This window comes from Engraulis encrasicolus, chromosome 18 (genome assembly GCF_034702125.1).
Source record: "Engraulis encrasicolus isolate BLACKSEA-1 chromosome 18, IST_EnEncr_1.0, whole genome shotgun sequence".
Taxonomy (NCBI): Eukaryota; Metazoa; Chordata; class Actinopteri; order Clupeiformes; family Engraulidae; genus Engraulis; species Engraulis encrasicolus.
Genome location: NC_085874.1, coordinates 51,665,038 through 51,687,402, shown reverse-complemented (window position 1 = coordinate 51,687,402; position 22,365 = coordinate 51,665,038). Strand labels below are relative to the sequence as shown.

Here is a 22,365-nt window from a genome sequence, read left to right as displayed (position 1 = left end):
CCAGGAGTGTGTTTCCCGACAGCATCATTGCCAACTCAGTTAGCAGGTTACTTGGTTGCAATGCAATTTCCCATTGACAACCTATTAAGTTACTAAGTGGTTATCATCAATGCTTTCGAGAATCAGGATCCAGAATACAAGTCAATTCAATTCTCTTCCTCTTTGACTACACTGTGAGAGGCAGTAAATCTACGTCTCTGTGATTTAATGAAAAACAGCAGCAGCACAATATGCACATCTGCATCCATCTGCCATCCGTGCAGCCACACATTAAATTAGGACAGTTTCTAATAAATACATACAGGGGGTTTCACAACTCATCAAAACATCGCAACAAATGCCAATTTCTGCACACTAAGTTAATCCATTTCCATTTGCAGCAGTTACATTTTAATCTTTGCCAAATTGGGATTACTCTCCTTCTAGCTGCTTCCTGGCATCTTGGCTCCATTGGGAAGAAACACACTGGGAATTTATAGAAATCTGAGTGGCATTTTATTTGCTGGAATGAAACTTAGAAATCTCATCTGTGATGCACCATGCCTGCTGCTTGCATTTGGCCACCGACATAAACATGCACTGTAGTGTTCGATCATAATTACACAACTAGATATTTTAGAGTTTCAACGATATAGCTGTTCGCTAAGCCCCCCACATTTGGGATTGCATGCCCATGGGGACCCCGGTTCGAGTCCGGACGGGGTCATATCCCGATCCTCCCCTGTTTCTCTGTCCCATTCACTTCCTGTCATCTTCGACTGTCCTGTCAAAATAAAGGCATAAAAGCCCTTAAAAATTTATATTTTTAAAAAACAAAACGAAAAAAATAGCAATATAGCTGTTTCTCCTTCCTTCGGGCATTAAGATCTGGAAAGAAAATGTTTTAACTACAGGCAGACAAACAAAGTAAAAGCGCCATATGAATCCTACTCTCCTGGTTCTAAAGGCACCATATGAATCCTACTCTCCTGGTTCTAAAGGCACCATATGAATCCTATTTTCCTGGTTCTAAAGGCACCACATGACTCCTACTCTCCTGGTTCTAAAGGCACCATATTAAACCTACTCTCCTGGTTCTAAAGGCACCATATTAAACCTACTCTCCACTGGTTCTAAAGGCATCATATGAATCCTATTTTCCTGGTTCTAAATGCACCATATAGGGATCCTGGTTCTAAAGGCACCACTCTCCTGGTTCTAAATGCACCATATGACTCCTTACTCTCCTGGTTCTAAAGGCACCATATAGGGATCCTACTCTCCTGGTTCTAAAGGCACCATATAGGGATCCTACTCTCCTGGTTCTAAAGGCATCATATGAATCCTACTCTCCTGGTTCAGGCTAAAGGCACCATATGACTCCTACTCTCCTGGTTCTAAAGGCACCATATTAAACCTACTCTCCACTGGTTCTAAAGGCATCATATGAATCCTATTTTCCTGGTTCTAAATGCACCATATGACTCCTTACTCTCCTGGTTCTAAAGGCACCATATGACATATGAATCCTTACTCTCCACTGGTTCTAAAGGCATCATATGACATATGAATCCTTACTCTCCACTGGTTCAGCTCAGGATACGTGGAGGGCCCTAGTGAGTGAGAAGAGCTGTGTGTTTGCTTATGTTTTGGCAGTGGGCTGTTCCCCTCCTTGGTCAGCCCTGACATCAGATACCCATCCTCCCTCTTAGCTTTGTTTGATTTGGGGGGGGGGGGGTATTGGACCTGTCTGGGACAGAGGAACTCAAAGAGAGAAATTAAAAAGATGCCGAAACCTCTCTGCTTGTTGACATTATGACAGCATGTTCACAGATATCCATGCATGCCCTTTCCCCCTTCTGGTTAAACCCATGAAGCATCAAAGTGAATGTCTGGCCACTTACCCACAAACTGCTGATGAAAGTGTAATGTAGTAGAGTAGTACAGTAGGGTGGAGTAACATCATTGATCCCCAGGGGAGGAATTAAAAGGTGTAAACTATCTTACACGAATGCACAATGTCCACACATAACACAGGTAATAGTCTAGGAGGGAAACAGACTACAGAAACAAAAAGTGTGCTGACCCATATTCTGCGAGTTGCCACTTAACCACATAGTGGTGATAAGTGTACTGTGATGATGTGCCAACGACATTCTTCCATACAGAGCATGAACACCCCTACTTTACGGCCTGTAAGCCGGTACTACTTTTTCATGGTTTGTACCCTGCATCTAAAGGCCAATTTATACTTATTGGCACTGACGGTTGCAGAGCCTGTGCAACCGTCTGTGCGCGACCACGCCCCCCGCGCAGAGGCTCTGCAACAGTCGTCGCGCGCCTCAAAAAAATCCTGACTTCGCGACAGACGGTTGCGAATGTCGCAGAGAAAAGGCCCTGTGATTGGTCGTCTCGCTACTTCCTTGTTCTCGTGGCGGCACAGTTCTCCGGTAGTTTACGAGAGCCAAACTGTCAATATTCTGTGGAATACGAACGCTTTCTTTCTAGTGTGTGTAAATAAATGAAGCTACAATGACTGAATTAGTAAGTAACAAACAAACAATACATCAGTTTAGCACTCGCGGCACAATGCCTGCAGTCTGACCACTTTACTGTAGCCTTGTAGCTATGTAGCCAAATGTGGCTAACGACATGAGACCTCATGCGCAGATCTATAACATCAACAGTGGTTAGCGACCGTAAACAACAGGCGCCGTTGCTGAACTATAATCTGCCCTTTACACCAAGATACCATTCATTATGGTATATATAGGTTTTTATGTGTGAGAAGAACAAAGAGAGGAGAGTTAGCCTCGGAGTTAATGTTCAATAAATAACCCCATGTAGAGGTGTGATTCGATTCAAACTTTAAGAATTGATCCAATTTTGATTCTGAAGATTAAGAATCGATTTTTTTAGATTCTATCAAAAACGATCCAATTCGGGTTGGTGTTCTTAAATAATTTTCAAAAAAGACTGTCGCAGTGGTATGCAGTCGGAATCGATCATACAGAATTAATACGGGGATCGATCCAGAATCTAAAAATCGATTTTTTTAACACGGGCCTAACCCCATGCTACAATGGCACCTGCGGCTTATACAGAGCAGAGGTGTGGCCTATATGCGTTCCATAATGTTTTGCCTCTTTATATCTAAATAGCACAGAAATGCCAGTAGTGGCTTAGCAGGACTACACCAGTAGGATGGGGAGAGACATGAGGCCAGTGGGGTGCTGTAGAGACAGACACACGCACACACACGTGCACGTACGCACACACAACCAGCAGCCGAGATCAGAAGCTTAGAAAGAAACCACAGAAACCACATTTGTAAAATCCCAGTACAGGAAGGCCAGTTACTCAGAGTGGCTTCATGACACTGGTAACACCAGGGGCCTCATCAACAAAACTTGCTTAAACGCACAAAAATGTTCCTTAAGCAACACACATTTTCAGATGTACCAAAACTGACCAACATGAAAAAGTGCACAACTTCAAGACCTAAATTTAATGTGAAATCGGACATACCACATGAATCAGCATAAAAACCTGTTAATGCATACCAATTCATTTCAAATTTTAGGTGAAAATTTTATCTTTTTCAGATTTTCATTTGCGTAAAAAATTGGTACATTCAGATCTACGTAGGTCTTTGTACATGAGGCCCCAGGACCTGAAAAAAGCAACTGGAGTGACCTCTCGGATACACAAGCCCAGCGGGGGGATATTCTAACTTACTCTAGTGTCTGGGTGTGTGTGTGTGTGTGTGTGTGTGTGTGTGCGTGTGCGTGTATATTCTGCCTTACTCCAGTGTCACTAGAGGGAAAACGCTTATCCTACACACAACCCAGTTACGAGGAGGACTGTTTGTGGGTGTGTATGCGCGTGCGTGTGTGTGTGTGGTGTCAGTCACTGAAATACTCCAGTTACAGACAGCTGATTTTGTCCCACATGACCTGACACCGATGCCAATGTGCGCCTGAACTCGGCCATACATTTTATCTTTTTTATAATGTTTTGCTATCTATTTATTTATTTGCTGCTTGCACATCCTCCCATGCGCTGTCCAAGCTATGGGGTTAACTGGGACTGACCACTGTTGATGGATGACATCTGTTTTTGTCCAATGTCTTGTCTGTGTTATGGGGGAATGTGTTGCTTGGGGTAAATGTGCTTGGTAATCTGACTGTATTGTGTTTGTTTTCATGTCTTACGCACCTCTCACTAGAAGAAATTTCCCCCATGGGGGACAATAAAGCTACTATAACCCACTTTAGCATTTTAGCAAAACAACACACACATCAGCAGCACACGGTCTGTGGACCTGAAGTGCATTGTGAACGCGTCTGTAATGCCAGAGGATGTGGAGGAGAAGCGAGGCCGGCTGGACACAGGAACAATACTTTGTTTGAAGTAATGTTCATTAGAAACGTGACGTCCTTTACATTCGTACTAAACCAGACACCACAGCACAGTCCTGCTGGGGCAGCCGTGGCCTGGTGGTTAAGGAGTTGGTCTTTCACTAAAGGGGTTGCAGGTTTGAATCCCACCTGACTTCTACCTACACCGCCATCCATGGCTGAAGTGCCCTTGAGCAAGGCACCTAACCCCACACTGCTCCAGCAACTGTAACCTGAATGATAATAAATGTAAGTCGCTCTGGATAAAAGCATCTGCTAAATATAATGTCATGTAGTAATGTAATGTAATGTAATGCAACCATGCATCTTGGAGAGATGAAACTTCATTTATGGAGATATTGAAGTGGAATGACACCTGGGGGGTTATTCCAAGTACGTGGTCAAGTGATAAAACCTTGACAAGTTGGCCTACAGAAAGTGGTAAAGCTGCTGAAACACAGCCCACAGGTGCCATTTACGTCTCAAAACGAGGACTACAGGCTCTTCTATTAGACGATTACCACTAAACGAGGACTACAGGCTCTTCTATTAGACGATTACCACAAAATGAGGACTACAGGCTCTTCTATTAGACGATTACCACTACCTCGAGGTTAACTTCACCTGGTTTAAAACGGAGACATTTTTTTATTAAATTACCCCCTGGCTGGGTTTCCAAAACACCATGGTAGGGTCGATCGTATCCTGATTATCGACTTTCAAATCTCTTCGAGACTTGGTCTGACCAAGAGCATAACAATTAACATTTCCCAAACGGCAGGGTTGACCCGCCTCCCTTGGTTTGCTAATGGTTGTTTGCTACCCAACAAAGCAGGAGGAGTTCCTGATTTTTCAGGAGCTCAGAAAGTACTTGCATTGCTCTTGAACTGGGGTCTATTTCTCAATTATTGTCGTTGCTAACCTAGGGCCCTATGATTTCCGCGATACGGAAAACACGGACGGAATCACGGAATGTGGACATTAAAACGGAATTTGGTTATAAACGCGGAATTGCACGGATTTTGCTCATTTCTTGTGATAAAATTAAAAATCCATTATTTTTGTCATCATTTATCAGTCTAAAAGACATTTCAAACACAAAATATGGCCACGACATCATATCTGGCCCGCGCGAGGTGATGCGCAAAAGTTCTATGCAGATCCATAATCCATGTCAGCGCATGTTGACAGTGAACGTATTTCTCTCCCAAGCGGCGTTTCCGATTGTCTCCCGCGTCCTAACACTGGCCATCAGAGCATTGAAGAAATCTTAAAACCCAACAACACTCAACTTTTGCCTAGTAGGCCTAGAACAGGTCAGGCATAAACGCGTTGTCCTGACCGTCTGTTACCAAGACTATGCGATGCGACACAGAAAGGACGGGCGGCTCTACACTGCACTTTAATAAACAATGGAATCATCCGATGCGAGGCACGAGTTTGGAGTTTGTTACAACAGACGTGACCGCTATAAAATAAAAACTGAACAGGCAATGCTTTGATCATGTCTTGTTAACTTTGTTGGCCACGAAGCATAGTGACCAAAAGTTAGCAGCAACTTTGAAAAAGGGTAAACTCATCATCAGAAGAAAGCGGCCGTCTTGTAAAACATGTGTTTGTGTGAAACGGTAGATAGGGACTCTGCGAGGCTATTTAATGCCTACATATAACGTGACCAGAAATGTCTCTAATGTAGCTGCACGTTGCAATAGAGCCAAACTTATTCGAGAAAGCCTGATGCAGCCCGAGTGCAACTTGAATGCATCAGAAGTGAATTTGCCTTCTAGTTGGGTGCGTCAGGTGTATATAATAGAATATATGCGCATGTACATTTCAGCTACCGTATTACCTGGAATATTTTTGAGGGCTGATATTACAAAAAACTAGTAGGTAATTTTACTTTTCTTTTCTCTACCTACCATTCAACCATGGGTGATAAGCTCTGTCCACCCACCAGTTTGGAAGAAAATAACTGAGAAATAAGGTGTTTTTTTTTGTGGGGGGGGTGAAAGGGGAAAATAAGTTCAAAAATGTAAAAAATCCGATTTGGCAAAAAATAAATCAGAAAAAACGGAATTTGAGAAAATATAAAACAAAATTTGAGAAAAATTAAAACGGATTTCATAGGGCCCTACATAACCGTCTTAAGACCATCTTAGGATGTAACACCATTCCCTTGGATTTAGTGGTGAGCGTCGCTGTCGAGAGAGTTGAGTCGCTCGTACGAAGGACTTTGCTAACGACGATAGCAAAGACGCTTTCGAGAAACGGACCCCTGACTAGCAGCAACGCTGACAGAGTTGCGTTACAAGGAGGGCACAGCCTGGCTAGGCTGATTCGTGATGTCCACGTGATGCGTGCGTGCGTGCGTGCGTGCGTGCGTGCGTGCGTGCGTGCGTACCTGGTCGACGTGGTTCCCGTCCCCGGTGGGCCAGCGGTGTTTGCTGGTGCCCAGCTGTTCCCCCGGCTGCCTCTGGAAGAAGTAGCCCACCGTGGCGTCGTCTTGGGAGCGCCCGCTGAGGGGCGGCTGAGGCGTACCGGGGCCCGGCGCCGGGTTGGCCCCTCCTCCTCTGTCCATGCCCTGCAGGGGGTGTGTGCCGGGGGCGTGGCCCTGCACCGGAACCCTCACTCCGCCGCCAGGTGCGTCAGGCGCCCCGTTGGCGTGCAGCATCCCGCCTCGTGTCTCCTGCCAGGCAACGTCATTCATACCTAGGATGCTGCATGGAACACTCATTCCACGGGGAAACCTGGGAGAAGAAGACAATATTATTATTACTATTATTATTATCATTAATATTATGACTACTATAGGACCTAGGATGCTGCATGGAACACTCATTCCACGGGGAAACCTGCGATGAGGAGAGACGACATTATTACTACTAATATTATTACTAATATTATTTCCATTGTTATTACTACTATAAGACCTAGGATGCTGCATGGAACACTCATTCCAGGGGGGAACCTGGAAGAAGAAGACAATGGGTCTTTCTCAAATGCAAGGAACGCCAGTGTCCTTCCAAGTGTATCAGCATAATTAGTCACGCCCAGTGATTGGATACTTTTTGGTGAACTCTACAGAATATCCAATCACTGGGTATCACTAATAAAGGGTATCCAATCACTGGGCGTGACTAATTAGGCTGATACACTTGGAAGGACACTGGCCTAGCATTTGAGAAAGACCCAATATTACTATTACTATTATTATTATTATTACTACTACTATAGGACCTAGGATGCTGCATGGAACACTCATTCCACAGGGAAGCCTGCGATGAGGAGAGAAGACATTATTACTACTAATATTATTACTATTATTATTAGTTAGCATTGTTATTACTACTATAAGACCTAGGATGCTGCATGGAACACTCATTCCACGGGGAAACCTGGGAGAAGACAATATTATTATTACTATTATTATTATTATTTACTACTATAGGACCTAGAATGCTGCATGGAACACTCATTCCAGGGGGAAACCTGCGATGAGGAGAGAAGACATTATTACTACTAATATTATTACTATTATTATTACTACGATAAGACCTAGGATGCTGCATGGAACACTCATTCCAGGGGGAACCTGACAGAGAGAGACATAGAGAAGACACAAGACACTTATGAACACTCATTACACCAGAAAACCAGGAGGCAGAGAGACAAGACATCGGACAGTTATATGAAGTATGGGGCAGTCATGGACTAGTGGTTAAGAAGATGGGCTTTAGATCAGAGGGTTGCAGGTTCGAATCCCACACTTCCGCTCCCCAGCTGAGGTGGCCTTGAGCAAGGCACCTAACCCAACACCGCTCAAGAGACTACAACCAACGCTCTGTAAATAACTAGGTCGCTTTAGATCAGAGGGTTGCAGGTTCGAATCCCACACTTCCACTCCCCAGCTGAGGTGGCCTTGAGCAAGGCACCTAACCCAACACTGCTCAAGAGACTACAACCAATGCTCTGTAAATAACTAGGTCGCTTTGGGTGAGCTAAGTGTAATGTAATGTAATGTAAAGTGTGAATAGTAGTAAGCAAATATACTGCACACTGTCCATTGCAGTCGAGTTTACATTCAACGCACCCATTCAAACTGAGGTGTGCAAAAGTGTAAAAAAGTGCAATAGTGTGAATAAATGCTACATTATACTTGTATCGTATACTTCTACATTTTAAGTGATTTATATGTTTTATTATCTAGGTAGCAACTGAGGTTGCAAATTAGCTATCTACCTACAAACATTATATGTATTCACATCTGCAAGTTGTGTCATGGCCTTGCCATGTCACGTTTGTAATAATGTGCACTGCATTGTCCCTGCTAAATAAACTACAAATATAAATCTAAAAAAAAGGTTGAGAGAGAGTACGCGTTGAGTGTCATAAGCAACCTCAGCACCTCTTCAAGTTACAAAGAAAGAAGTGCAGTTACGCAAGTTACAGGTTTGTTCCTGTTGCCACGATCTTCATAACCTGTATGAGTGACCCGTCTTGCCAGACATTTAATATCGTGTTTTATTTTTGCCAAGGCAGACAAAAGAGTCATGAGGGGGGTTTTCAAGGCCTCAACAGACACCTCATCCTCACACTAGACGCATCAGGAAATGTCAGCTTTCAGCGCGGAGGCTCCAGGCAGCCGAATGCCTTGGCAACTTGAGAACAGTGTATAGTACAGTATGTGACACACTATCCACTCCACCCAGTCGAACTAGAATACAGCACATTACTCAGTTTGTTTACTAAGGTCACGGCAACGTTTGGTGGCACATTTACTAAACACATTAACATTTGACTGAATTCGAGCAAACTTGTTGCAAAAGCCCTGTTATCACTTGACACCATTTTAAGGAGCAACGACCAGTTTCAAACAAATGACGAAATGTAGGCCCGTGATTACGTTTAACGCCTGAGCTATGCATTGGGGACGCTTAGCAAAAACACCTGAAACGCAGTGTCGGTCAATCAAAATATTAATCAATGTCCGAATGCTTTACGAGCTGCTAAATTAGCGAAGATGTGTAGGAGTTGGCCTAAAGACATGCTGTCAACACGACATAGTTGCCAAAGCACTTAGCTGCTGCAACTGTTACAAAGTTTTGACACGAGTCTAACTTGGCATAATTTCAGACGGCTCTCTTCACTTACTTGGGCATCACCAAACTGTTCGGCCACACCGACATCACATTGCTATGATGATATAACTCGTATACAGCTCAGGACAAAATACCTTGGTCACTACCCTGCAGCTAAATAAGTTCACTTTAGCCAGTGCACAACAGTGGCTAACGTTAGCTAGGCCAGTTCATCAAAGCATTGTTGGGCTACAGATCCATCAATTGATCACAAGCCCACACAATAATAATCAAACGTCAGCTCGTGAATTGGGAAAGTTAGGCGCATGTCTGTCTCCGTTTTCGTTGGCAGATGTCAATTTTACTGGGTGCTAAATCAATGGCCAAATCAGGGAGAGATGGTTCAAAATAAAATGGCGAGTAGGATCTGTACAGATAACAATTAGCTAGCTAGCCTGTTGGCTAGCAAGTTACAGATTTCTACCAAACACAAATAAGCGTCCACGCCTGCTAGCTGGACTTGGTTGCTTTTACAGCCGAATAATGTTTATGTAACCTAGTAAACTACCTAACCAAGATGGAAAGGGCAAAAAGAAGGTATATCGCTGTCGCCTATAAAGAAACACTCAAAAGGCTAATGCAAGTCTGGTGGGTAGCTAGCCAGCGATTCAACAAAAGTAAATGCTATGATTCATTTCAGCAAGTGCGTAAAATGAGAAAAGGGGCGATTCCGATGAAAAGCCACAATGCTTTTCAACTATCTCCGAGACGCTGGTATTAGATTAGCCTACGTCAGCTAGCCAACACCATTACACAAACAGCTAAATAGCAGTCGGGCTCAGGTTGTGTCAAGGAACAAGACAATGTGCGTAGCTAACGTTATCAACTTGTGAGCCCATCCAAAATAGCTAACTTGATATGTTCGCTAGGTGGCTTCAGCCATGATTCTGCATTGACTTTCATGGCAGTCGTGTAGCTACAAGCTACCATAGCTAACACCAATTTAACACAAGGCAGCAAACAAGCACAGGCTTTCGTTACCTGGCTAACTGGTGTATCTGCCCTAGCAACAGCTAAAGCTAACAAGCTACAAAGTGTACAGAATAAATTTTCATGAGCAAACACATTTCAGCAAAATCAGTTAGTCTCAGCCAAATATTAACTAACCGGAATGAATGCAGAACGTAACCTAGCTAAACTATGTGCACTGTAAGAAAGCGAGCTAGTCAACAGGCAGATCCACTTTAGCTCGATAACATTAGCTAACCAACAACACAACACTGGCTAAAGCTAACTTCGTGGCTAAATTATGTCGGGTAGATACAGCAAGCTTTGTTAATAAAACAAGGAAGGCGCTTACCTTGTTAAGTAAAACAATGAAAATAGTATATTGAAATGTATCCGTTAAAAAGCTATTCACATGCTATTAGAACATATCTTGAGGGCGTATGTACAGCGCTGAAAAATATAGAGCATCACCCAAATGCCGTCTGGAGAGCATTAACAAAACACCATCGCTGCTGGGTAACTACACCGCTCACTAACAACATGGCCCCCCTCCAAGTTCTAAACAGAGGGGCCTTACCCCGCTAAACAAAAGGGGATACTCGCAGTCCAAAGCAATAATCCACGTTATATTTAGAGAATATGGACAACAAGACATCAATTAACACAAGTCTTGGGTACTTACACGCGGTATTTTTCGCTGAAGACCGATGTTTAAACAGACCCCCGTTGTCGACAATCCAGCTATTTTGTTTTGTTTCCGTGGTGATCCCTTCGTGTTTTAATGATTTAGATTTGGACGTGCTAGCTATGTAGGAGTTTGAAGTACCAGGCTAGTCTAGTGCCCACCCCACAGGCTGAATGCATATTGTAAGACCTGCGCACTAAAATGTCAGTTTCGCTTCAAACATTATCAATTAACCTGAAGAACATCTAGATCAAAGCTCGTTCCGCCAACGTGGGCTTCGATCAACACCAGGAAGAACAAAAGGGCCCCGTTGCTGAGCATGTGAACTTTGGCGCATCTGCACATATCAACCCATTTAGCTGCTATCTGTTTTCGTCTTTCTCACCCAGCTCTTTCACTGGTTTAATAAAACGAGAAAGAACATCTTTGACTATTAACAATGATATATTGTATGGGTCTATGTGCGACAATTGTTTTTAAGTCACATACACTGTGTTTTGGTCTGACCTTTTCAGCCTACATGTTGGAAACATGTTCCTGACATATTGTGCAACTAGTTGGTAAGGTGCTGAACAATTAGTCCATATAAACTATAGGTTATTGTACTAAGGCTAATTAATTGACCCGTGGTTTAGGCAGAGAGAAAAGAACCATTTCTTTTCTACTTTCTGGTTTAGGTAAAGGTATCTATGTTAAAATCCTAAATCCCCACCACCACTTAATTTTGACTTATTTGTGCACATTGCTTATTCATAATGCTGTTAATCAGTATGGAGACGTTGTGCTGTATGTGTATGTGTATGTGTGCTGCAATGTTTGAAATCCCGAGAGAGGCATGAGGAGAAAGTAACTATTAATTGTTGTGTTTGCAATATCATGACATGACACTCTTTCTTCACTTTGAATCTGGACAGTGTCTTGTCTTGCTGAAGGCAGGGCCTACTCGAGAGCCATGACTTCATCTCCCAGAGTTCAGATGGCTGTCACAGTGATAATCCCGCCTCTCAGGAAACAAGCGCCAATCACTGCTGGTTTTCTACAGGGTGACATCACTTCCATGATTCCGATTGGATAGCTATATTAAGAAAGCTGCGGCCCGTTATAAAGGGAGCGGGTGGATCCAGAGAGGGTATATGAGTAGCTGTTTGCGTTTTGGGTCTGTGTTGTAGGGCACGAAGCGACCTGAAAGCCCAGAGAGAGAAGCATTGATTCAGCCTCCAACTGTTGTCTTTGCCGTATGAAGTCAGCGTTTATTCTCAGTTGAATGCGACTCTATCGTCATGGCAGACATTCGCAAGAAACTGGTCGTGGTAGGAGACGGGGCGTGTGGGAAAACTTGCCTTTTGATAGTCTTCAGCAAAGATGAGTTCCCAGAAGTCTACGTGCCAACTGTATTTGAGAATTATGTCGCGGACATCGAGGTGGACAACAAACAAGTGCAGCTGGCGCTTTGGGACACTGCTGGACAAGAAGACTACGACAGGCTACGGCCCCTGTCCTATCCCGACACGGACGTCATCCTGATGTGCTTTTCGGTGGACAGTCCTGATTCTTTGGAAAATATCCCGGAAAAATGGGTGCCGGAGGTGAAACACTTCTGCCCGAACGTGCCTATAATTCTCGTGGCCAACAAAAAGGACTTGAGGAACGACGAAAACGTCAAAAACGAGCTCGCTATGATGAAACAGGAGCCAGTGAAAACGGAGGACGGCAGGGCCATGGCTGTTCGCATCGGGGCATACGATTATTTGGAGTGTTCGGCCAAGACCAAAGACGGGGTCCGCGAGGTGTTTGAAACGGCTACACGTGCCGCTCTTCAAAGACCGAGTCCGCCCGGTAGTTGCACAAATTGTTGCCTGCTGTTGTGAGAGGACTTAAAGCCAAATAAGCATTTCTACAGTGAAAGCTCGTTGCCTGAACGATTCGGACAATTGCCACGTCCTATCCCGGCTGGCCCAGCCCAAAGAGAAAGCCTGTGCAACACAAGGCTCCCTTGTGTCCTGTGTCCGACTAATGGTGTCAAGGGTAAATAGTTAATATGACTGGGCTTACTTCGAGTGAAAACTGGGACTCCTTTTTTCCGTTAAACCTTTCTTTTATGTGCCAAGAAAGTGGGATGCATGATGTATGGATGGACCAGTGTTAGCCTAAAATCACCCGAAAAGGGAACGAGTCAATTGCCTGAAAGTGCTCTCTACTGAACCAGTTGTTGGTTTTCGTAGCGCTGGAGTCGTGGACTAATAAATAGGCTAAAGTAAGAGTCTGAGGCCTATGGGTGGGGTGGGGTGCACATGTGTTGAACAACCCTTTTTGTTTACAGCCACTAAAAGGAAAAAAAAGTATTGTCTGCGACAATTATGCTGCCAATATAGGCATAGCCTACTTAAAGTAATATGAAGCTTAGTGTTAATGGGGTTATGCATTAAGTAAAACATTCACTACTTTTATTTCACTGAACTGTTGTTTTTTTAAGCTGCTTTAATGGAAGGTCTTGTTCATGATCACTTCAGCCTTGGCCAAGTACAATAGCAAAACGCCTGCTGGACAACTGACTGCACCCCTGTAGGCTATGCTGTGCCACAACTAAGAACACTTTTATAGTGCAATATTTTTTTGTATCCTCTGTGGATGTATCACTATGGACTTTTTTTGAAGGAATTCTGAAATGTCCTTAATTCAAAATTGCCTGAATAAAGACCACTTGTACTACCATGGGTGTGATTGGGCCTTTTGGCAGCATGGCCAACGTAGGTAGTCAACATGGATTTCCTGACAAAGAGATAGTAAAAAACTAAGAGGTAGATTTAACACAACATTGACTGAACCACGACTGACATTGTATTTGCCTAGGATGCTTGAATGTAAACAAACCTTCAAAGAGCAATGTGCAATTCATCTAAGATATTTTAATTTAAGTGAAATACCGGTATACACAAACTACACAAATTCAAAAAAAGGAGGAAAGAGCAGAGACACTCGAAGAAAAATATTTTTCTCAAATCTCAGAGTCCCTTTTGTTTTTCCTCCCTTTTTGAGATTTTGACTTCACCCGGTACAGATGAGCACCTGAGTAACATTGTTTTGCACAGTCTCCTTAGCGCTCTAAGCCCCTATGGGTCTTCTTACACAAACTTGTTTTGACAGAAACCATGGAAATATTGACATGGAGTAATTATCTCACTGTAGCGGGAAACAGGAGCCCAAAATAGACAATAGGCTGCACAGTCTGCGTCTGGAGATGTTGTCTGGAGAGGCAGGAAACAGGAATGGCACTAAGGGCTTTCCACTTTAACCCTTTCAGGAGCACAATGGACCATGTGAGCTCTCACTATTAGACCATATGACAAACCCTCAGATTATACAGCACAGCAGTGTTCTAGGGGAGGCGTGGAATGTTCATGCAAAGTTCTAGATAATGGGTGGGGCGACCTATGTCTCGAGGGCCCTTTTACAGCCTTTTAGGCTGTCTTATCCGGGCCCCGATATAATTTCATTGATATGCAGTTTTACATGAAATGTGACGTGTTTTGTAAAATCTTAGAAATAACATTTGCAATACAATTAAGTTATATTTTCTGGGGACCTAGTGAAGGCGTGGTGTGTTGTAAAGGTGCCCACCTTCAATAGGCCTAAAGTGCAGTACAGGGGAAATCCTGGAGGTATAGCCGCCTTCAATATAGGCATGAAGTGCTGGGGGAAATCCTGGAGGTATAGCCGCCTTCAATAGGCCTAAAGTGCAGTACAGGGGAAATCCTGGTTTGTGTTGATAGTACGGCCCTTGGAGGATTTTATAAAATTTGAAGTGGGCCTTCGAATGAAAACGTTTTCCCTCGCCTGTTCTAGAGGGACTGGGGGGGAAGCCTCACTCTTAAAGGGATACTGTCCCATTTTTGGAAATAAGCTTATTTTACACCTCCCCTTGAGTTAAATAATAGGCTTTTACCGTTCTTCTGTACTTTCGACCGTTCTCTGGGTACGGCAGTGCAAATTTTACCCCCATGCTAGCCGTTAACATTGAGTCCTATGAGACCAGTTTGCGGCTAACTGGTCTCATAGGACTCAATGTTAACTGTTAGCTTGGAGGTAAAATGTGCACGGCCATAACTAGAAAACGTTTGTGAATACAGGAGAAAGGTAAAAGCCTATTATTTAACTCAAAGGGAGGTGTAAAATAAGCTTATTTCCAAAAATGGGACAGTATCACTTTAAACTCTGATGATGGCCAATCTCCTGAGACGCCCTTATCTCTCCTCCATGTGTGTCCTGCTCCACCATCCTCAACCTTCCTGACATGGGGCACTATAAATAAACCCAGCTCCACAGTTCCCAATCTGACATGGCCCCCTGCGTAATAGCCAGGTCTGGGGGAGCGAGCGCTACGCTGATGCCTGCACAGAAACATTAGCAAAATGTTGTGTTGTTGTGCATATGATGTGTATTGTAATTTGGGGATGTGTAAGTAAGTAAGTACATTTTATTTAAAAAACACTTAAAAATAGTCTAAAACTGACCAAAGTCCTGTACAGTGTCTGGCTAGAGGAAGAATCAAAATAGATACAAAAATAAAAGCAAACATTAGTAGCAAAGTTTAGATACGAAGACAGGCACAGTGTACAGTGGTAAAATGTGTATTTGTAATAATACAATACAACCTGTATTTATATATCACAACTAAAGTTGTCTCAAAGCGCATAGTAATGGGACTTGATCTAATAACGCCAGTCTTTATTCCACTGACTTGCCCCCATCCATTGAAGAGGTGCATCAGGTGAAGAGATACAATAAGCTGCTGTATCTACAAGCAGAATCTTTGGGGTAGCTGACGCTTTCAATCTTACATTTTCATTTGCTCAAGTTAGCGCCTTGCATCAAATAGCACAGCAAATAGCATCATTTCAAATGCCAAATGCCAATGCCAAAAATACAGGGAGGCATCAATCTTTAATGTGCACTGTTCTATCAGTGGAAAATAGCCAATGAAGACTACCATAGTACTATACTGTTACGACATTACACCTTTAGTAACATGACTACCATAGTACTAACCTACACTACTATGACTACACTGCCTTTAATAATACATTACCACTTGGTCATTGTCATTATGGTAACAGCAGATTTATAACAAGGGCCCATTGTGTCCTGGAGTGACATATGCGCTGCATTCAGGTTCTTGAGATTTGAGCTGTTTATTGAAAATGTGGGGTATGTTAGAGCTGAATGAACACATTCTAGTACAAAATGAAGGTTCTACCTTTTACATGCAACTTATTTCATGTTTTTCTGTGCTTCAGAGACTGAGATATTTGGGTTTTAATAGGGAGCAGGCACCTTTTCCCAAAAAGTGCTTAGGCCAACATGGGTTGAGGGGTTAAGGTACATTGTGCAGGCTGTGTCTTTTTAAACTCCATAGTGCCTGAATCTCCTGTGAGAATGTGCCTATTTCCCCGTTTACATTCATTTGAATCAGAGAAGGCCGACCTCATATGGCCTGATTCCAGCTATCTCTGAACCAGATGGCACTTTTAAGCATGAATGCATTTTTAATGCTTCACAAAGTGGCAGCTCGCTGATCATGAACAAAAACATTAAAAACGTCCTGTACTATATAAAACCCAGCCGTTCTCCCATGTGAACTGAATATCACTTTACTTTCATGACCATATATCTGCCTGTACCTGCGCATTTATTTACTTCCTCATAACACTGATGGTGAATGGTTTCGATGTGTTTTACAATCTCTGTACCGAACATCAGGTGTGCTTTGGGAAATGTATTCAATCGCACCAAGAAACACTTTTCATTGGCTAGTAGAGTAGAGTAGAGTGGAGTAGGCCTACTTTTAGTAATACCAAAGGAAATTGAGGTGTCTAGCTCCAAGACGCGTACAGCACAGTAAAATACCAGTGTATAACTTGAAGTGTTGAATGCAAATTAACTCTGGCCTCCAGTGCAATGCAATGTAATCCAGACTGGAGGCTATAGCTGAGGCCAGGTGGCCAGGGGATCTGCATGGACATGTTCCACAGCCCTCTACAGACTGTTATGCAGTAGGCCTATGGGTCTGATATGTTCCCTTACTAATATGCAGTAGGCTAATGGGTCTAATATGCAGTAGGCCTATGGGTCTAATATGTTCCACAGCCCTAGACTGTTATGCAGTAGGCCTATGGGTCTGATATGTTCCCTTATACTGCATGCAGTAGGCCTATTTGTCTGTTATGCAGTGGGCCTATGGGTCTAATATGTTCCCTTACGGTACATGCCACGTAAGTGAGTACACCCCTCACTTTTTTGCAGATTTTTGAGTATATCTTTTCATAGGAGAGCATTAAAGAAATGTTTCTTTGACACAATGATTACTGACCCTTTAACAACATACAGTGCCCTCCATAATTATTGGCACCCCTGGTTGAGATGTGTTAAAAGCCTTAAAATAAATTCAGTGTTTATTGCAGAAGAATACTGTCACACTGAAAATTGTAGGAAAATGTAGCCTTCAACTCAAATGAATTGTAAGAAAATAAAAAAATCCCTGACTAAAAAATAATTATTTTTCTTTAAATCACCTGTTCCACAATTATTGGCACCCTTAACAATTCCCAGGAAATAAATATAATTGAAGCATTTCTGTCATTTCTACAGTAGTTTACAAAGTTTACCAGAGTATGTAGGAACATTTAATTAGTAATTCATCACTTCCTGTTTCCCTGGGGTATAAATATGACGTGACACCGAGGCCATTTCTCTTATCCACTCTTAAACATGGGAAAGACAAAGGAACACAGCATACAAGTGAGGCAGATGTGCGTCGACCTTCACAGGTCAGGCAGAGGCTACAAGAAGATTACCACTCAACTGCAGCTGCCCATATCCACTGTGAGAGGAATAATTAAGAAGTTCAAAACAACTGGAACAGTGGTAAACAAGCCTGGACGAGGACCCAAGTTTATTTTGCCACCACGCACAGTGAGGAGGATGGTAAGAGAAATCAAAAGATCTCCAAAGCTCACTGTTACAGAATTACAACAAATGGTAGCATCCTGGGGTCACAAAGTCTCCAAATCAACCATCATGCGCTGTCTACACGCCAACAAGCTGTTTGGGAGGCATGCACGGAGAAAACCTTTCCTCACTCACGATCATAAACGCAAGCGTCTGGAGTTCGCCAAGCGGTATTGGGGCTTCAACTGGGACCGTGTGCTTTGGTCAGATGAGACCAAGATTGAGCTTTTTGGCAACAAACACTCTAAGTGGGTCTGGCGTACCACGAAAGATGCGCATGCTGAAAAGCACCTCATACCCACTGTGAAGTATGGGGGTGGGTCAGTGATGCTGTGGGGCTGTTTCGCTTCCAAAGGCCCTGGGAACCTTGTTAGGGTGCATGGCATCATGAATGCTTTGAAATACCAGGACATTTTAAATCAAAATCTGTTGCCCTCTGCCCGAAAGCTGAAGCTGGGTCGTCACTGGGTCTTTCAGCAAGACAATGACCCTAAACATATGGCCAAATCTACACAGAAATGGTTCACCAGACACAAAATCAAGCTCCTCCCATGGCCATCTCAGTCCCCTGACCTCAACCCCATTGAGAACCTGTGGGGTGAGCTGAAGAGGAGAGTACAGAGGAGAGGACCCAGGTCTCTGGATGATTTAGGGAGATTCTGCAAAGAGGAATGGCTGAAGATCCCTCTTTCTGTCTTTTCCCATCTTGTGAAACATTATAGGAGAAGATTAGGTGCTGTTTTGTTGGCAAAAGGGGGTTGTACAAAATATTAACACCAAATAATTATTTCTTTATGTGGGATTTTTTCCCCACTGAATAAATGCACTTGTATTGAAGGTTGGATTTTTCTCTTTTTTTCCAGTAAGGTCCCATATTATTTAGAAATCAAATAAAATAATTGGAAGCTAAAAAACACATCTCAACCAGGGGTGCCAATAATTATGGAGGGCACTGTATATAACTGCTTAAATTCCTTGTTCACTCAGAAAAATCAAAATACAGCCATTAATGTTTGAACGTTGCCCACAAAAGTGAGTACACCCCAGATTACTTAAAGAAACTCCCGCACTGACCATTTCGCTGTTCTTTCTTTAATAAACAACATTTCGGTACTAGACCTTCATCACGCAAGGATTGCAGTAGACCTATGTGTCTGATATGCAGCATAGGCCTATGTGTCTGATATGCAGTATAGGCCTACGGGTCTCCAACATGTTCCACAGCCCTTTTGGACGTTTTTTTTATTTTTTATTTAAATGTTTTTCCTTTTTATTGTACCAGGGTATTCACATGGCGTCTGTTGCCTGTTTTCCCAGTGAGTGACCCCTCGCCAAGAGAGCAGCAGAAGGCTAGACATGAGTCACTGTTATGTGACTGGTAGCACCGATTAGAACATGAGCAACATTTTCACTGTTCACTGATCCCACAAATACTCGGAGGGATTTTGTCCTTTACCACAAAGCTGTAGTGTACAGTATGGCAGCTGTATAAGGTACTGTAGGTAAACCTCTTGGAGAGGGAGAGAAATCCTGTTTCCTCAAATGATTTAGCAGCAGCCCGTGAGGCTCAGCCTGTGTAGTGAGGCTCTCTGTACAGCAGCAGCCTGTGTACTGTACATACGTGGGGCAAGTCTGGACTAAATCCCTCACCCAGGGCTAGACTGGGACCACAAACTGGCCCGGGGCACTTTTGGCATAGACTCGCCCCTCGCCCCTCGCCCCTCACCCCTCGCCCTTCGCCCCTCACCCTTCGCCCCCACTCCCATACCACAAGTATGATAGACTCATCTAGGATGCACCAACCCCCCCCCCCCCCCACAAAATTGTGAGCTGAAATAAACAGAAACACAAAAGCATCAGCCCCTGATGACTGTCGGCCCGCTGGGAGAATGCCCTGTATGCCCCCACTCCACAAGTATTTAGGCCTATATACTGGGAAAATGTCCTGTGTGCCCCCACTCCACAAGTATTTAGGCCTACAGTATATACTGGGAACATGTCCTGTGTGCCTATATACTGGGAACATGTCCTGTGTGCCTATATACTGTGAAAATGTCCTGTGTGCCTATATACTGGGAACATGTCCTGTGTGCCAGTGCCCATGTTCAGCCCTCCCTTAGCCTGGCCTGTTCACACAGGCTGCGGGGTGTAGTCATTAGCCTTGGTCTCACTGCAGGGCCAGCCCCGGGCTGGCCCGGACAAAAGGGGGCTGACGGTGATCTCATCAAAAGGGGGCTAGGTGCTAAAGATGGCCGCCGGGCCAGGTTGTGGGGCTAAGGGCCGGTTTTTTTGGCCCGTCGAATTCGATGGGCCATCAAGCGCCACCGAGGCTCGGAGGCGGGGTCAACCTCGGGCAGAGGTCAGGGAGGGGTCGGGGAGGGGTTAGTGTCCGACACCAAATAAAGGGCAGATGTTGAGACTGAAGCATACAGTATTTCATTTTTTTATACACTAAGAACGAAGAAAGAAGAAGATGGCTGCTGAGCGCGTGATCTGGTCTGCGGAGGACGTGAAGACGCTCCTCACCATCTGGGCTGAAGACTCAGTCCAGAGGAAAATCGATGGGGTGTGCAGAAACGAAGACGTGATGAAGTTCATTTCTGCAGAGATGGCCAAGGTCGGTGTGTTCCGAACAACACGACAAGTCCGTGAGAAGCTAAAGAAACTGCGGGCGTCCTACAAAGCGGCCAAAATACACAACGGTCGCAGTGGTGTGGCGCCAAAGAAGTTCCCTTTTTATGACTTGATGGACAGCGTGTTGGGTCACCGGCCTAGTCAATCCACGGGACGGAACACAGCAGAACTGCAGCCTGCAGAAAATGGTAGAGTGTAGCCTATCTAAAACTATAAAAACTTATCTTTATTTTAGGCCTATATATATATTTTTTTAAAGGCTATGATGCATGCAAACATGCCTACTAGCCTATATTCTGCGAGTCATATTGGAAAGCTCTAACGCCCGCTGTTCCATGTTCTGCGTCTTAGAGCGTCCCATTCCAACACCGGAGCCCAACTCCCGGTTGTGTGAGACGCCTGATGTGGAGGACAGCGTTGTCGAGTCGGACGCTGAAACGTCGGTCATGGGTGATGCAGAGGGAGAGGGAGAGGGACCACCTGCACGAGAGGTCCGGCAACAACCGTCCCATCACATCCCCCCGAGAACCAGAGCAGGTATGGGCTAAAATATATAGCTAGCCTATCTTCATATCTACACCCATTTATTTGCGGTGATTTAGGCCCCTATATGCTATTGTACATGGTACTAATGTTGTCTTTGTAACTCAACAGAGCCCAAGAGACGGACTTATCAGCAGGACCTGCTGGCTAGTCTCGAGAGGGTAGCTCGAGAAGACCGGGAGTGTGAGGTGAAGCTGCGGGAAATGGAGATGAAGAGCGAGCAGGAAATGCGAGAGAGAGAGATGGAAAAAACAGAGCAACTAGGGCAGGAACTCGCCCTCCAGATGCAACTTGCGAGGGAAGCGTGGGCAGAGCAGATGAGAAGAGAGGACAGCAGGGGCAAGGAGATGCTGAGTCTGCTAGCCGCCATGATCAACAAGAAGTAGACACTGCACAACACTGCGCAAGAGTAGAAGTCTATTTTTTGGCCTACTCATTTTTTATTTTATTTGAAAAGCTCTTTTTCGAATCCACCATTTTTGACTTTTTGTATTTTTTATAGGATATTGGATTTGAATGTTTTTTGCCTTTATTTATTTGGGGACCGCAGCTGGAATAGTTCTGTAGCCTGTAGCTGAGGGCTCTTCATTACATTACATTACATTACATTACATTACATTGCACTTAGCTGACGCTTTCATTTTGTTCAAAGCGACTTACAACTATTATTTTTCAGGGAATTGGTTACAGTCCCTGGAGCAATGTGGGGTTAGGTGCCTTGCTCAAGGGCACTTCAGCCATGGATGGAGGTGTAGGGAGAGGTCAGGGGGGATTCGAACCGGCAACCCCAAGATTGAAAGACCAACTCTCTAACCACTAGGCCACGGCTGCCAGCGGCTGGAATAGTTCTGTAGCCTATTGGGCTCTTTTGAAGTATTCAGCTGCTGGAATAGATCTGTATAGCTGAGGACTCTTCTGAAGTGCTCAGCGGCTGGAATAGTTCTGTAGCCTATAGCTGAGGTGCTCTTTTGAAGTGCTCTGCCTACTTCATGTTGTCAGAAGGTGCTAATGGAAATCATGGACCCGTCTTCCA

General features: G+C 44.0%; 3 protein-coding genes across 3 annotated transcripts in view; 2 read left to right on the top strand and 1 right to left on the bottom strand.

The window, feature by feature from the left end:
- Positions 1 to 11,488, bottom strand: part of pum2 (pumilio RNA-binding family member 2) — a 59,130-nt gene extending 47,642 nt beyond the window's left edge. The window contains exons 1-2 of the mRNA XM_063223814.1: positions 11,148 to 11,488; positions 6,781 to 7,126 (exon numbers count right to left, since the gene is read on the bottom strand). Of these exons, the coding sequence (XP_063079884.1) occupies positions 6,781 to 7,113 (333 nt within the window). The 5' untranslated portion in view covers positions 7,114 to 7,126; positions 11,148 to 11,488. The remainder of the gene's footprint in view (positions 1 to 6,780; positions 7,127 to 11,147) is intronic.
- A 777-nt stretch (positions 11,489 to 12,265) lies between these two features.
- LOC134469509 (rho-related GTP-binding protein RhoB) lies at positions 12,266 to 13,862 on the top strand. The gene has a single exon (XM_063223813.1). The coding sequence runs from the start codon at positions 12,431 to 12,433 to the stop codon at positions 13,016 to 13,018; it is 588 nt and encodes a 195-aa protein (XP_063079883.1). The 5' UTR covers positions 12,266 to 12,430; the 3' UTR covers positions 13,019 to 13,862.
- A 6,716-nt stretch (positions 13,863 to 20,578) lies between these two features.
- Positions 20,579 to 21,718, top strand: LOC134468301 (uncharacterized). The gene is made up of 3 exons (XM_063222242.1): positions 20,579 to 20,977; positions 21,141 to 21,326; positions 21,444 to 21,718. The coding sequence occupies exons 1-3, from the start codon at positions 20,629 to 20,631 to the stop codon at positions 21,716 to 21,718; spliced, it is 810 nt and encodes a 269-aa protein (XP_063078312.1). The 5' UTR covers positions 20,579 to 20,628.
- The last annotated feature ends 647 nt before the right edge of the window (positions 21,719 to 22,365 follow it).